Genomic DNA, 17,064 nt, shown 5'->3' on the forward strand with positions numbered 1-17,064 from the left:
TACAAAAACTGACTTTTTCTCAGTCGTATTTAGAGGCCTTTTAGCTCCACGTACCCTGAGCTCTGCCTTGAACTTTGCTTTTCCAACAAGGAGAATCTTCAGTTCAGAGATTTGCCAAAATGATGCCAAAGAGCAAAACCATAGATGTGTATCCTCGTGTGTGAGCATGTGTTAACTGATAATCAGTGTGACATCTTGCGCCATGGGAGCTAGAAGCCTGAGTTAGTCTCTGTGTCCATGCTTGGACCACATGGCAGCGCTAGTCAATCTCTCTTCATATCAACAGTCACATCTCTTTGTGTTCTCCGTCCCTCCTATCAGCGGTGGAGACGAAACAGCCCAGAGACAAACAGCTGAGTCGCGCCTCATGTCAACAACAAGGCTTGTGTTACATCATCGCCTCACATCATCTGATTCTGTGGTTACAAGTGAATGTGTGTGCAAGGGGAATGAGCCGTTCATGCTGCAATTCCATCCACGTGATAGAGTTTCTGGTAAAAAATATATTTTGAAAAATCGAAGGATGTAGTTCTCGGAAGATAAAACAACACCTCTGCTGAATAATGCATCCACACTGGGAGGGAGGGAGGGACTTCCATTCTTCTAACACCTGTACTAACAAAGGGGCCAAGTAAAAGAATATAATTGGTTAATACTACTGAGACATCAGAAATCTTGTCTCCTGCTTAAAAATTCTCAATGCTAAACTATCACAAGCTAACAAACTATCCACATGCCAACAACTGTCCTGCACAAAGTACTACACAATTTTTTTTAACCTGCAGTAACCTCTGAGCAGTGCTAGAGTCTAGACACAAACAGCTCCCCCACAAATGCATGTCACTTGGTACATTCCAGTGTCACAGGTCATTTCTGGACAGGTGCCCCTTGAGAGCAGTCAGTCAGTCAGACTGAAACACACCAGCATTTGCAAATTTAATGCCATTGACCTACTTTTACTACTAGTGACGTCATGTATGGTGTTGCTCTACACGCCACTGCGTTCATATCAGTTTTCAACAAACCAATTATTCTGCCTATAAACGGCATGGTGGAATACATTTGTAGGTCATTTAACAGTTCTGCTTGGCTATGTTCATAATTTAGAGGATTTAATTTATGCTGGATTATCCAATCACCTGCAAAATAATATATACATACATGTATACACATATACATACACACACGTATAAATATATATATATACATATACAAATATATACACACATTCATATATATAAATATATACATATATCGCCTTTAAAACCTGCGTTGCTTTACTTCCGGAAACCCTCGTCACGTGAGGGTGTCTGCGCTGACGTCCTCAGCTGACCGGAGGCTCCGCTGGCGTAGCTCTAACAGCTGGTGTTGATGTTGCTTGTTTGTGATGCTGTAAAACACCGGCATCTGAACTGAGAGGACATGGAGCGACTCGGGTCGGACACTGAGGGAGAGGAGCCGGAGACGCCGCTGCTTCACCGGGGACAAAGAGACAAAGTCCAGAGAGGTGAAGGAGCACCTTAAACCACGCTAAGCTAGCTAAAGCTAACAAAAACGCGCTCACTTTACTTTAAAATAGACACCGCGCTGTTGTGCAAGCAAATCTTTGTTTTTTCCCCGTCTCACTTGAAGATTGAACATGAATATTATGCAGTAATTACACACGTGGTCAGCCCACGGCGGATTTCAGCCCGTAATGATCCTTTCTTCTCTATCAAATGTAACGAATTAATTATTGAAGTATTTCTGGGAGGTTAAGGGGATGCATGACCTCATGGAGGCCCAAAAAAATGAGGTTCTGTCGTTGCACCTGTGCTCCCTCATACTTAATGAAATTAAAATAATCGTATCATTACAAGTTCCTAGTCATAATATTGACCATTAACACTCCATACTCATTTAAAAGCGACTGCACAAATGAATATGAATGGGATTGAAGTTGTAGCTCTGAATCTGTGGGCTGTGTCTGTGCAGGCGGAGCCACCTTTACCTTGTTGACCATTACCCTCTTTGTCATAAGACTCCAATCCTGTTTGAGTAGCGACGAGAAGCTGCCAGACAAAGACACCTGAGGCCAGGAAGAGAACAAAACTCACGAGGTTAACGACTGAGATGACACTGATACAAAATGCTTGAGGAGTGGCATGGTGACTTTAGCACTCACATTCTTATAAAATGACATTCTTGTCCATGAAGTAAGCACATGAAGTGTTTTCACCTCTCACCTTGTGTAGTAAAGTACATGACACCAGCTCAAAAGTACAGTTGGGTTTAGTCAAATATAGACAAATATCCCATAAACAAAGGCCAAAAGTGATATTTACACCCTTAGAACAAAGATATGCATATTAGGGATGTCAAAGCAAACCATAAAAAGGAAGGAAGAAGTTCATGTACATAAGTACTAGATAAGTACCATTGTATGCAGGTTTCCCAGTCACTGTTATTCTGATACAGAAAAGCAAAGATGGAACATAGCTTCAGATCCAACAATCTCACCGTCAAGTTTCCTGCTGATTTGTCGGCTTTGTCTCTTTTTATTTATAGAAGCTTCCCGGTGGAATCTGTTGAGTAACGCTTGTGTGTAGCTGCTCCCTCTCTGTCATACCGCATCGTCATCATCTACTGAACAGGAGCTTTCATCTCTCCATCTCTCACCTTGCAGCCCCAGTATGCTGTTCCTCCCGTTACGGCCTGGCCCTGCTTTCCTCATACGGCTTTTTCGTGGTTTACTCCTTGCGGGTCAACCTCAGTGTGGCCATGGTGGACATGCTCAACAACACCCGACAATCCAACGTGAACCACAGCGGTTCAGTTTGTCCTGCTCACACCAGCCCTGTGCGACCCAAACACAACCACACGGTGAGAAACCAGGATGTTTGAACCAGGCAGTGTAGTCCACAACGGTTTCCCCCACGGGGGAGCATTTCCTCCAGGAGCTCGGGATATGACTTTGCTAGGCCCAGCAGCCACGACCAGCAGTTAGATTTTGGTGTGCAGCCAATGGGTGACTGTCTCTGGGTTTACATGTAATAACCAAGAAAGATTACTGCATTGAACACCTGAGCAGTGTCTGACCGCGCCCTCCAAATTCAGAGGGGAAATCCAGTCTACTTTAATTTACCAGCCGTAGTATCGATGGTTGGTTACATTTCGATTGACGATCTTTGCCGTGGGATCACCTCAGACATGATGCCCACGGGCCACAATGGGTGCTGGGCGGGGTACACAACCCCAGTACTTGAGTCAAAGATTGAAAACTCCAAGTGAAAGTATTTCCGTTAAAATTTTACTTGAGTTTTTCTTCAACCAAAGTCAAACAGTTGAAATACTGAAATATTTTTTAATTTGGAGTGAAGTAAGGTTCGACCAATAGTATTTTTACTCTAACCCAAGTACTGGGATTGTGTACTTTGTCCACCAGAAGACACACTACAATTGAAATGTTATACTCTCAATTATAAATGATTAGGACTGTAAAAGGTAGAGCGACTAATGATTTTAACATTAAAAAACCCCACACGTGTACATGCACGCACGCACCAAACAACCAGAACCGTTCCTGATGCTTCATAATATTGAAAGCAGCTTCCATTTCCACGGCGCAGGCGAGCGTGTACGACTGGGACTCCGAGACACAAGGCTGGATCCTGGGTTCATTCTTCTATGGATACATCCTAACTCAAATCCCCGGAGGTTACCTGGCTGGCCGCTTGGGACCCAAGTGGTTGATGGGCTTTGGAATCCTGGGAACTGTAGTGTTCACGCTGCTGACCCCTGTTGCTGCCGACCTGGGTGCAAGCTACCTGATCGCGGTCAGGGTGCTGGAGGGGATAGGAGAGGTAGGACGTTAAGTTATGATATCAAAAACTTAAAATTGGGAGTATTTGCTTAAGCCAGTGGTATTGAAATACATCTTTGTGCATTTTAACCCAAAAATGTGAGGTACGTCCAGAGCTACCTCTTAGCAGAGATGTTTGCTTTCTTTGTAAAGACAGTCTACTCTTGTTGAAGTGTTTTTTTTGTCTGGTCCTGTTGATGTACTTCTTTGTGTTTGTCTTCAGGGAGTCACTTTCCCCGCTATGTACACCATGTGGGCAGTGTGGGCGCCACCGCTGGAGAGGAGTCGACTGCTCACCATTTCCTACATAGGTCGGGCGCACACACTCACCGGCTGACAGATATCAGTCTCCATGTCACTGCTGTGTGAAGAGAGAATCCATAAATGAGTTGATTAACAGAAATTTAACAGACCCACCCATTGATAATTGATTAATGAAGCCCGGCAAAAAAAAGTTAATAATTCTCTGGTTCCAGCTTCTGGAATGTGAGGATCTAAAGCTCTCTGAGTGATAAATTAGCAAACTAGACGATTTCCATTAGTTTCAGAACAATTCATCTATTGTTTAATAAAAGAAAAGAGTTTGATATCTTTTCTCTGTATCCATCAGGAGCCCAGCTGGGGACAGTGATCGCTCTCCCTCTGTCTGGTGAAATCTGCTTCTACCTGGACTGGACCTACATCTTCTATGTGTTTGGTAAGAACACCGGGATGAGGGGATGTGGTTACCAGGGCCAGACTGACGGTCTTTAGAGTTCAGAGTTGTTCTGTTTCTGATGTTCTGCGTCTCCTGCAGCACAGCGGAATGTGAAAATGAGCTGTTTGAGATTCGCCTCCTGCATCTTTTTGTTTTTGCCTCCAGTGCGTGCATGTCGAATGGTTTTTTCTGCTTTTGGAAGACAACTGATGCTTATTTCCTGGTCTGCGCTGCTATTTTTAGAGGTTGCTTATCCCTGTGGATATTTAGTCACATTCAGATAGAAGATGTGTGACCTGAATAACTGCAGTCAGCCACCATTTTGCTCTACATTTCTGAAACTACACAGTTTATAACTCGTCAATGCAGTTTTTGGTGATAGAAAATGTGCTGAAGTCTGATACTAATGACTTTTACATGCAGACTTCTATTTACACTGGCTTAGGGACAGATTTCATAATCAAACTTGCATGGATTAGTTAATAAACTAAATGTCTGATGTGGTGCGTCCCTGTCAGGTCTTGAGTAACCTCCATTGATCCCCTTGGCGCTCACTTACCACGAGCGTTTTTCCAGTGTCAGATTTCTTGTTCCTCTTTGTGCTGTGGAGACAACGAGTGAGCAAGTTGAACAAAAAGTTTGCAGACATTGCCGAAGTTCAACTTTTTTCCCTTCTTGTCTGGTGTATGAAGCCTAATTGTGTTCCAAGTCATCAGCTGAGGCCAATACGACCTTTGACCTGTTGAAGGAGTTAGAGATCAATTTCAGACCATCAGTGCTGAACTGAGGTCAGTTTAACGGGTGCTCCCTTGTGTTTGTGCAGGTGCTGTTGGCCTGGTGTGGTTTGTTCTCTGGGCCTTTCTGGTGTTTGACAGTCCACAGACACACCCACGGATCTCCGAGCGTGAGAGACTCTACATCACCAGTTCACTCAAGAATGAGGTAACACCAGAAGCAGAGCGCAGAGTCAGTTCTGAAATAAGATTCATTTTGCAATGAAAACACTGGAGAATGGTCGAAGTATGAGGTATTATATGACATCTGATTTCTATTGTTACATCGTATGGTTCGCTGCTCAGTAGCAGCAGAGTGTCTGCAGACGTCTCCAGTCCAGCAGTTATGAAATGCTGATGTTACACAATCGGTTTGAGCTGCGGCATTTTTTAATCTCTTATCTGTTTTACTCAGCTGTTTGGTCACAACACACTTCCTACTTTATGATGACACTCTGAGGGCAAGCTGCCCTAAAATGTTACCCACCCTCGTGTCTGACTTGTGAGTGGAAACCTTAAGTTATTAGAGTTTTTCTAAGTATAGGGCTAAATACAGTACATCTGTTATTGTTTGTACTCCTGCCGTTTCTAAGCACCGTGAGCTAAAGAAGCAACACCCAGCATGCAGGTGTTTCTTACGATCCTCAGTTTGTACTACAGAATCTGTTGTTCTCGTCGGCAGCTGTCAACCTCAGCGGGGTACATCCCCTGGCGAGCCATCGTGACCTCCGGGCCACTGTGGGCCATCGTTGTGGCTCACTTCTCGTACAACTGGACCTTCTACACCCTCCTCACCCTGCTGCCAACTTACATGAACGACGTCCTGGGCTTCAGCATACAGCAGGTGAGCCTTAGTCAGGCTCACAAGTGCAGATAAATAAGTCAAATTTGTTTTTGTTTTTAAAATTCATTAATTATTCAGTTTTTCCACGTGTCACAAATGAAAAAAAATTCTGCCATGTGAGACGTTGGAATTCATCTGTTCTGCTCTAAAATTATTCCTTTGGCATGTGGTGGTGGTGGTGGTGATGATGATGATGATGATGATGATGATGACGACGACGTGTCCACACCAGAACGGGATGCTCTCGGCTCTGCCCTACATGGGCTGTGCTGTGTTGGCGGTGCTAAGCGGTCAGGTAGCAGATTACCTGAGAGAGACCTGCCTCTACCCCACTGTCATAGTGAGGAAGTCCTTCTCCCTGGTCGGTAAGAGAAGCCCTGATCACAGCTTCCAGTGGGATTTTGGTTCGTAAAGCAGGCTCTCAGAGGTTCGGTTCTGGTTCTGTAGGTATGATTGGCCCGGCGGTGTTCCTGGTGGCAGCAGGATATACAGGCTGTAACTACACCTTAGCCGTGATCTTCCTCACCCTGTCTTCCTCTCTGGGTGGCGTCTCGGCCTCCGGCTTCAACATCAACCACCTCGACATCGCTCCTTCGTAAGACTCCACCCCTCCAATCACCCAAGCTTTCCTCACAACAGTGCTACTTGCATCCACTCCAGTATTAATACAACCACTAGAGGCTGGGCCATGTTGCAAGCTAAATGTAGCCGTCAAGCCTTCAGTTTATGTTTAGATCAAAGCATTCTTCCGTCTTGTGACATTAGAAGTGTAAAGATACAGCAGTGATTTGTTTAATCCTTTCTAAGGGTCTAAAATTCCCTCTGGTGATTGAGATGTTGATTCATAAATAGCTAGAGTGCACATCAACACCATCAGTCACCCACGCCACAAACACGAACCAACAGCGTAAAGATACGGATCTCGATAAACTGATGATTGCATTTCTGTTGTGCTGTAGCTGCGTGTAATACTGTAGTACAAAAGCAGGTACTCACAACATTCAATGTACTTGTATCCTTGCAGGTATGCTGGTATTCTGCTGGGTATCACCAACACCTTTGCAACAATTCCTGGGATGGTGGGTCCAGTCATTGCACGAGGCCTCACAATACATGTAAGAAACACACACACACACACACACATTAGCTTGCGTGTGCGGCAGGTTTGATCCCTGGAAATTGTACAGAGCCGTAATCATCCACTAACATCAGCGTCACGTGAGCATTGCATGAATGCAACTGCTTACTCATCCGTCTGAATGCCATGACCTCTATTGGCTCTGGTGCTGCCCATTTTCTTGTGGAAATGCGGCCACCAGGGGGCAGCCAGTCACCCTGAAAAGCAACAGCATCATGTCAAAGTCATCACCTGCTTCTTTTGTCGTCTTCTCCGTTGTGTCTCTACAGTGTGGAATAGTTTGAACGTCACTCACAGCTCTTGAAAGTTTCACCGTCACGTGGACGCTGTGTGTGTGGAGGATAAACATTTTAGTAGTCAAATAAATAACAACAGTAATCAGTAAGTGTTTCAACCCATCCAGTAACTGGGTGTAAATGAACGCTTTGCTTTCAGGATGGTGTCAGCGTGACCCGGTGGTGTTACCACACATTCCTACTCTCACCGTTACATGCATGGCATTAATTTCTGTACTGCTGTTTGCTATCAAAGAGACCTTCTGTCCGTATCACTCCTCAGCGTGATCGAGAGTGAGGTTTCACACCAAATCATCAGTGTGGACAAACAAATTGAACCTTTGGGATGTTTCCTGAATCTGCCTGATTATTTCCTGTTCAGTTATTGTCAGGTAGTGGCTGACCATACCACGCTGAGTCTGAGTATGAATGAATTAGCAAGGTGACAGCTTAGACTGCTGTGTTGTTTCCGCCATTAACACCGCTGACCGTCCTCTAGAACACCATGGAAGAGTGGCAGACTGTCTTCTACATCGCTGCTGCCATCAACCTGGTGGGAGCCACGTTCTACACCGTGTTCGGCCGAGGAACGGTGCAGCCCTGGGCCGTCCACACGTCCTACTCTCATGGAGACTGAGACACACCAGCAGCACCGTCGCTGGCTAATTTCAGCTGTACTGGTACTATACTGGAGGAAGAGCCTTCAAACCCTCAAGGATGTTCCGTGCTGTGACTGTGGGTTCTTGAAACTACAGTCAGAGTATTTAACTACACACATTACAGTTTTAAGACTCTGGAGGCAAAAAGATCCCGGGATGATCAAGTTTGTGTCTCAAACCTTTGAGTACTCCGTAGTAATACTACATTACTTAAAGTACTCATGGGTGAGACTGCAGGGACAGCCTTCATTTGGATCTCACCCGTAAAGTTTCATGACTGCATCTCACACAGTCGGGACTCTTTCACGGTGATAAAGTCAGTCAACTGACAGAAATTTAAAAACTGCTGAAGTACTAGAAACTGCTTCTGTGGTAGTTGCCGAGTCTCTGGGACCAAACTTCACCATCACACACACAAACACCAGCCACACAGTGTTGTGGCTTCTGCTTAAATACATTGTTACAGTCCAGCGCCTTGAATTTTATTGCCATAGTAACGTCCTGCGGCCTTTACGAGGATGTTCATCACTAAAAATGTGCCACTTTGCCGAAGTTCAGTGATTGACACTCAGTGTTGGTTACAAGTGCCCAAAAATAACAAACATGTCACCCTGGACTAGATTTTTTTTTGGTGTTTGTTTTCTTAATAAAAATGTTAACGCACAAAACACTTGTCAGAAAAAAAGCCTTATAATGAAGCTTAAAATGAGTTGAACTCGTTGTCACACTTGTCGCAGTGAAGGGATTTTTTAAAATGTTTTTATTCTTGTAGGGATGTCTGTTGTGTTTCTAGGGTCTGTCCACCAGGCCCCGCTTACTTTAACCATCCGGTAACGGACTCACGTTTGAAGTGTGATTGGCGCTGACGTGGTTTCACACTGTAACACTAAGAAGGAGCGAAGTTGCTGGTGCTGCCGGCACCTTTCCAACTCATCTTCTGACCACACGTAAGGGGTTCCTGGTGGACACACCTTGACTTTGTTCTCCAGATTTGCACTGGTACTTCTCAGGTATCTTCTATCCATCACAAAGGATTACAAAAAAGGAATATTTACTTCACGCTTGGCCTCGAATGTGACCAGCTAGTAAAATATGTGTTTTTCATAGATCTGCACTCCTAGCAGGTGAAGCTGCAATAATAGCACACTGTTTGTGGCCGTGTGCTGGTTTTGTCTTGGTTGTAATTTAAACAAGTAGCACCATCATCGCACTTTGATGTTCTGCACTTGTGCCTTACTACATAAGCTTGACCAGATCAGAGTAATATCCATTCAGTTACAGCTCCCCCCCCCTCATTTCTGTGTACATTTACCTCCAATTGCAGGACATCAAGGGACTTCAGTACAGCATGTATACTGTAAATAATATGATTGTAATCATTGTGAGCTTGGAACTGGGACACATTCCGGAAGTTTATCTCTAATCATTGTCGTGCATTGTAAAGTCATCTTCACATACAGGACAACGATGATCCACCGCAATTCTTGTGTTATTTCTGAATTCAGCTGTTGTAATGTGCAATGGCTAAAAAAATAACGCAACAATAAATAATCATCGAATGATTCCTTCATAATTTCAATCCATTTTTTTTTTAAAGAAAAAAACTTTTCATAAATGTTTGTCTTTGTATCATGGGAACAAAAGGAGTAAAACCATAATGAATAAAGGTGCTTGAGTAGACAAAGAGTCACTGAGGGGTTGAGAATGACGTGATTCAGGCGTCACAGCCTTTACACCCGCCAGATATTAGCTGCCGTGTTTGGCAGCGCTTCAGCACGGCGGTGAAATGGAGTTCAACCCTCAGGAAGAGTTCCAGACACGCCCCCTTCTGTATGTAGAGGGTGACACACTGATGTCCATGAACTTGTGGCAAAGTTTCAACAACACCATCCATTAATGTCAAGAAATACATCAATATATCAATTAAATGTTCTGATTGGCAGACAGACGCACTAAGATCCTCCGTGTATTTGAGCTCAACTCATTTGGCCAATCTTTACCCACCTCCTTATCTGTACTCATATTCCCATGTTGTAGTGTTAATAAACATATGAAAACTGAATTTGACCAAATTTGGTTTTCTTGAAGTAAAACAAACAAACAAAAACATTTGGAAAAGACCAATAAGACATATTTACACCATTTCCTCCAGAGGATGAGCACAAAAAGAGGAGCCTCATGGACCAATACATCTAAAAACAAAGTTACTAATGTTGATACTATTATTTTTATGCATCCCTAAATTTGGTTAAATATTCCGCATGTTTGCGCCGTAATTTCAGTTTAAGTACAAAAATTGAAAAAAAAATTAAACCTAAAAGACGAATAATTATTCGTGCTTTACAGCTAAAATCATCTCCCTCGTGTTTGTGTCACAGTGACCGCCGTTTTAAAGCAGACGTCCTGTGAGGAGACGGTTTTAATCCGGCGGGATTTTAGGTTGACGCCAACTTCTCCAGGTCCCTGGCTGTGATGCTGTACACGGCGGGTGCGCGCAATTACGCAACCCCCCCCCCCCCCCCCCCCTCCAGTCCTGTGCGCTATAACCGGATCAGCGCCTGTCCTCAGCCTCTCCGCTCCTGCAGCCGACCTGACACCGCTCCTCTCTCAGGTACGGTTCAAATACATGACAATAATGCATTCGTGTGGGGTTCATTTCATCAACTTTCAACCGTGAGAATGAATAAGCGTTTTCCTGCGCGACCCACCCTCCTGCTGCGCGCTGGGAATTCTGTTGTGATGCAGAAAGGAGGGCAGACGGCTGGAAGGGAACGAATCCAGGCGTCTGTAAATCGGCCAGATGACAGAACATGGCGGATGGTTGACATTTCTATTAAATCCTTCAAACATTAGATCCCGCAGCCCCTTCTGTTTGCATGATGACCCGCAGCTTCAGTAGTTTTAGGGGATGGGAGCGCACTGCGGCAGCTGCCGTGACGTTACACATGACGGCGCGCATGTATGTGTTTAGTGTCCTGGCACCGACTACACCTGACCAGGTCTGCTCCAGATCATGTGAGGGATTCGAGTTACGGCTGGATTAAGATACTGACCTCTCAGCCTGGTGCAAACTAGATTCAACCACGAGACACTATAATTAATCCCTTTTCATATGGATTAATTCAACTTTGCCCGAATGCCTCTATTGAGGGCTTTCATCCCCTGCAGAGTTAGCGAGTGAGTCCTCTCCTCTCCTCCGGACAAACCTGAGCTTAGTGTACTGCAGTGTCTGACAAATGGCTGCTGTGAGACAGGACCTGACAAAATGGTGGATTCTGAATTGGAGTGGGGGGCTTGTAAATTAAGTCTGAACGCTGTGAATTTAAACATCTGAACCAGTGTTGTTGTGATGTGTCTGTGCACAGAGGAGCGATGCACACAGGACCAGAGAGGAGGCTGGGTGTGGGGGTGGGGTTGGGCGGTTAGAGGGGTGCAGTTTATACTAATTCGTTTAAAAAAACCTCCAGAGATGGATTCATGTTTCCTGTCTGATGCAGAATTTAAATGATTTTAGCTCAATCTCCAGCTGTGTGATCGAGTATTTCTCCTGCAGTCAGTATCTTGTCTTAAGTGACTATTTCATCAAAAAGGTGCAACCATCGGTATCCTGCTCTGACTGTTACTGCGTTTGCTGACAGACAGTCGTGACGTGACCTCAGACAAGTCCGGTTGTCATGGGGAAGGAGAAACTCCACATCAACATCGTAGTGATTGGCCATGTGGACTCTGGCAAATCCACCACTACGGGCCACCTCATCTACAAATGCGGAGGCATCGACAAAAGAACCATTGAGAAGTTTGAGAAGGAAGCTGCAGAGGTAAGAAGATAGGTGAAGATGTGAAGGAAAATCCAGTCTGTCCTACACATTTAGCCAAGAAGCAGAATTTACAACACCAAGTCGACTTCAGTGCTTATGTTTGAAAAGTAGAAGCCATCAATTACCCCAAGCTACCTGAACACAATAAGGACACTTTCTTAAAGATGCATCTTCATGAATTCCTTTGTAGATGGGGAAGGGATCGTTTAAGTATGCCTGGGTGCTGGACAAGCTGAAGGCAGAGAGGGAGCGTGGCATCACCATCGACATCTCACTGTGGAAGTTTGAAACCAGCAAGTACTATGTGACCATCATCGATGCTCCGGGTCACAGGGATTTCATCAAGAACATGATCACGGGGACCTCCCAGGTCTGTAACACGAGGACGCCCGTGAGCACTGTTTGGCATAGTTGTGTGTTCCCGCTGTAAGAGTCTGTGCCTTGGAGAAATGTGGTCCTGTCTTTATAGTTCTTTTAGAAAAATGCTTGTCTGTAATTGTTGTTAAAGGACATAACAGTATCCGATAAGCAGCAACAAAGAGCGTGGTCAAAATGAATTACTGGTTGGTGATGCTGCATTGTGGTTGTATACCTCCACGTGTGTCACAATGACCTTTGACTTCTTGATTTTTTTCATCCTTGAGTCCTCGTGGAAATTTGTGGCATATTTGAAGAAGTTGCTTCAAAGGGTTCTAGAGATATCATATCGATCTGAGGTGACAGTGACCTTTGACGTTTGTTTTCCGGTGTGTACAAAATGTAAATATCATACAAACAAGCTTTTGTAGCTGCCATACTGGCGGATCGGATAGCAGCAAAATATCCGGTATGGTGCATCCCAAAAATATGGCTCTTGGTGGTGCAGACACACACAAATACTACCTCAGACCTGATGTCAGGCCAGGTTTGGGTCAAAGCCCTTATGTTGTTATTATCTCCTGCTTCTTCAGGCTGACTGTGCTGTGCTGATTGTGGCTGCTGGTGTGGGAGAGTTTGAGGCAGGTATTTCCAAGAACGGGCAGACTCGTGAGCACGCCCTGCTGGCCTACACTCTTGGAGTAAAGCAGCTCATTGTGGGCATCAACAAGATGGATTCCACTGAGCCAAACTACAGCCAGAAGAGATACGAGGAAATAGTCAAGGAAGTGAGCACCTACATCAAGAAGATTGGCTACAATCCTGACACTGTTGCCTTTGTACCCATTTCTGGCTGGAATGGAGACAACATGCTTGAGCCCAGCCCTAATGTGAGTGGAACCATGAAGAGTAATGCAAATGCTACAAGTATAGTACTTGATTCACTCCCTCGTGCTCGGTACTACAAGCAAATCCCCATTTAGGTTTAATGCAGATGTGCAGCGGTTGAAAATGTACTTTTCTCTTGTAGATGACATGGTTTAAAGGGTGGAAGATCAATAGGAAGGAGGGAAATGCATCAGGTACAACTCTACTAGAGGCTCTGGACGCCATCCAGCCACCCACCCGTCCTACAGACAAACCCCTCCGTCTGCCCCTGCAGGATGTCTACAAGATTGGAGGCATGTTCAGTGCTATTTAGAATTAGATCAGATCTGTAACTAGTGAGACAAGTGCAGAGTCTTGGAGCATTTATGATCCCTTCAGGAAAAGTTTTATGACTTAAAAATACTTCTGCTTTGCTTAATCATTGTTTTCTTTAAGTATTTAAAACTAACTTGTGAATTCTCTCACACAATGAAAACTCAAATGTATGAACATGCAAATGTATTACAAAAAACTCAATACTGTAAGGACATTCTTAGTGTGTGTGTACTAGAGGCTTTAAGTATTTACAACACGCTGAATGTGAGAAGTAGTGTCAACTATCTGGAACAGTTGAGTCAAACATCCGTCTGAGTAAACTTGAACAAAGAATGATGTCTTTAAGTACACAACTGAACCACTCTGACGTTCTCTTTGTTCCTTCTCAGGTATTGGAACAGTTCCGGTGGGCCGTGTGGAAACAGGCATCCTTAAGCCTGGCATGGTGGTGACCTTCGCCCCTGTTAATGTGACTACCGAGGTCAAGTCTGTGGAGATGCACCATGAGGCGCTGACGGAGGCCCTCCCTGGTGACAATGTGGGCTTCAATGTTAAAAATGTGTCTGTCAAGGACATTCGCCGTGGCAATGTAGCCGGCGACAGCAAGAGCGACCCACCGCAGGAAGCTGCCAACTTCACTGCTCAGGTAGGGGGGGGGGGGGGGGGGATTTTTAACACCATCATAATTTCGTACCTTCTTATGTCAGAACTGTTCATAGCATTGAAAAATATTTGTTGCTCTGCAGCATTCGAATATTTCTTCCCAAAGAAAAACCATCTCTGAATCTGATTTCAGAGGCCGCATCTTTGACATGTTTGTCAAAAGCTGACTCAACACTGTATTTTTGGTTTAAAGGGACAGAGGAAAAGTACAGTTTAGGTTGCGCAATGAAATTCATGACTGTAATATGTCGATGTTGACTCTTTGCTTTGCAGGTGATCATCCTGAACCACCCGGGCCAGATCAGTGCAGGTTACGCTCCTGTGCTGGACTGTCACACTGCTCACATCGCCTGCAAGTTTGCTGAGCTCAAGGAAAAGATTGATCGCCGTTCTGGCAAAAAGCTGGAGGACAATCCCAAATCCCTCAAGTCTGGAGATGCTGCCATCGTTGATATGATTCCTGGCAAACCCATGTGTGTTGAGAGCTTCTCGGAGTACCCTCCACTGGGTAAGGACGTGGATGTGCACATGTAAAAAGTATAACGTATAAAGCACTGCGACGCCACTTTAAATCGATGCAAGATCCCACAGTGACACTAAATGTTCATCTATACCTGCAGGTCGTTTTGCAGTGCGTGACATGCGTCAGACTGTGGCTGTGGGTGTGATCAAGGGTGTGGAGAAGAAGGTCTCCACCACTGGTAAAGTCACCAAGTCTGCCCAGAAGGCCCAGAGGAACAAATGAATGTTGTGCTCCTCTGCCGACCCCAGGGTCTCCCAGGGCAGGACAAAGGTCATCCAACTCCATCCTACAATTGGCTGCTTCAACGTAATAATCAAAGACTGGTTAATCATCACAATGCATCGAAAATCCATTCGAAGGAAAGAAATACATTTAGAAATTTAGACTTGGAGGCGCCACTCCTGATTCCAAGTCAGTGGTTAGATTACTATGACGTATAATACAGATAGTTTTAGGTGTGTACGGATCATTTCAATCATTGCAGTACCTTTCAGTGATATTGAAAAATTCCAGGTATTGTAATTCATCACCACACTAGCTCTCTGAAGTGCAGATACTTGTGTTTACATGGTATATGTTGTCTTGCTGTTAGTGTTTGTTTGCAACTACACGGTGTTCCATAGGAGCCTAAAGCAAGAAGTTAAGCTATGTTCTTATGAGTAGTAGATAAGTAGAACCTGTGTTGAAGCTTTAAAAAAAGTGATTTAAAACAAATGTTCCAGTTTGTCTCTCTGCTGGGACTCAAAGTAGGCCACCTGATTCTAAAAGGAACATGTCATCGTTTTGGGAAATTTGTTTATTAGCCATCATTTTTTTGGTGCCTGACAAGGAGATAGAGACCTTTCTCTCGTCTTTGTGTACTTTACAGGACTAAAGACCCCCACTATAAGGCTGACTGCTAGTTTGCGTAGCTGCAGTGCATGCTAGCAGTGGGGCAGTAGAGAAAGCCATCTAAAAGGTAATAAAATACACTTTAATCCAAAACAGTCTTTGCCAGCATTAATAGAACAATCTCTGCAGCTAAGCTAACTAGCATCCAGCCATCTGGTGGAGGTCTTGAATTCTGTAATTTAGACAGAGAGGAGTGAAGGGTCTCTACCTGTTAGTCTGGCTCTAAAAATAATGGAGAAAAAGTGGATTCCACAAAAAGTTGGTGTGTTCCTTTGAAGCACTTTGATTGGCATTTTGCTAAGTTTGCACTTGCACTGGAGAAGTTTAAATAGACATAAGCTACCGCACCTTACTGTAAGATGGCAAGAGCCTCTTTGCAACATTAAACATATTTCAATCGGTGTGTTGTGTTTTGGTTTGTCAGTCTTTTTCCGTGTGTAAAGCAGAGAAATCATAAGGCAACATTACAATTCCTATTAACAAGTCTGACAACATCCACCGTAATTTCCACCTTTCAATACACGATGTTGTCCACAAGGTGTAGTGCTTTATTAGGAATAAAATAGGAGTTGTCAATGATTTTCAATTTGCTAGTAGGCTCATAAATCCATGCGATTCAAATTAAGTTGATCTCATGTCTGATAAAAATACTTTGAAGATACATTAAGGACAAGTTTCGATTGTGATGGCCATCCCTCAGGGCTTCCTGCGCAGCCCAGCCCTATTTTGGTGAGAGTGGTTTCGTGGCATCTTCCTCCAGGCCATTTAATGAGGATCACACCTTCGTGGGTATTGTGACCGCAGGAACCACACCTGTAGGACCTGTTTTGGGACAACCTTCAGGGACAGATATGTACTGAATTTGCAGAGGGTACTTGTAAGCATGTAACTAGGTGGAGTTAATAATTCAAAATATCAATGAAAATACCAGGGGTTAATGCTGTGCAGTTTGTTTGGGGGGGGGGCTCCAATCACCTGGTGAACCCTCCATTCCTACACTGGACACTCTCTCAGTCACTGGATGTCCTTTCACTTCTTCTTGCTTCAACAGCTTTCAACTTTACTGTTCAAGATCTTTATCTAACAATCCTTCATAAACATAGACATCATCCACACCTGCTTCACAACCCCACACTCCGGAAACAATTCTGGAGATAAGGGCCATAAAAACAGTCGGTGTCGGATTCTTCTATGTGTGTGGGCTTGTTCCAAGCCTGAGCCAAACACACAACACACCTCAAAGGGCTTAAATAAGTCAAGGGCAGTCTGCCAAGTAGGTTGTGGGAGGGTTCTCAACAGGAAAGACAAGCGCAATATATGGGCCACGGTTTTGTTTCTCTCAATGCAACAACATGACGGGTAGAGGGAGACCACCAAAAGAC

General features: G+C 44.4%; 2 protein-coding genes across 3 annotated transcripts; both read left to right on the forward strand.

Moving 5' to 3' along the window:
* Positions 1-1,306: 1,306 nt before the first annotated feature.
* Positions 1,307-9,911, forward strand: slc17a5 (solute carrier family 17 member 5). Its single transcript, XM_086180408.1, has 11 exons — positions 1,307-1,507; positions 2,666-2,862; positions 3,609-3,842; positions 4,065-4,152; positions 4,452-4,538; positions 5,362-5,480; positions 5,994-6,155; positions 6,388-6,520; positions 6,603-6,750; positions 7,180-7,270; positions 8,068-9,911. The coding sequence occupies exons 1-11, from the start codon at positions 1,423-1,425 to the stop codon at positions 8,203-8,205; spliced, it is 1,482 nt and encodes a 493-aa protein (XP_086036534.1). The 5' UTR covers positions 1,307-1,422; the 3' UTR covers positions 8,206-9,911.
* An 836-nt stretch (positions 9,912-10,747) lies between these two features.
* Positions 10,748-16,083, forward strand: LOC147247239 (elongation factor 1-alpha 1-like). Of its 2 annotated transcripts, none has more exons than XM_086180410.1 (8): positions 10,748-10,838; positions 11,866-12,045; positions 12,236-12,415; positions 12,996-13,292; positions 13,433-13,583; positions 13,995-14,251; positions 14,542-14,776; positions 14,889-16,083. In XM_086180410.1, exons 2-8 carry the CDS (start codon positions 11,902-11,904, stop codon positions 15,011-15,013), a joined length of 1,389 nt encoding a protein of 462 aa, XP_086036536.1. In that variant the 5' UTR covers positions 10,748-10,838; positions 11,866-11,901; the 3' UTR covers positions 15,014-16,083. The 2 variants fall into 2 exon arrangements, with proteins under 2 accessions (XP_086036536.1, XP_086036537.1); XM_086180411.1 differs by having other exon boundaries at positions 10,751-10,838; positions 11,870-12,045.
* Positions 16,084-17,064: the final 981 nt, after the last annotated feature.

Source organism: Aulostomus chinensis, chromosome 16 (assembly GCF_037954235.1).
Source record: "Aulostomus chinensis isolate RoL2024-O1b breed Wild chromosome 16, RoL_Achi_v1.0, whole genome shotgun sequence".
NCBI lineage: Eukaryota > Metazoa > Chordata > Actinopteri > Syngnathiformes > Aulostomidae > Aulostomus > Aulostomus chinensis.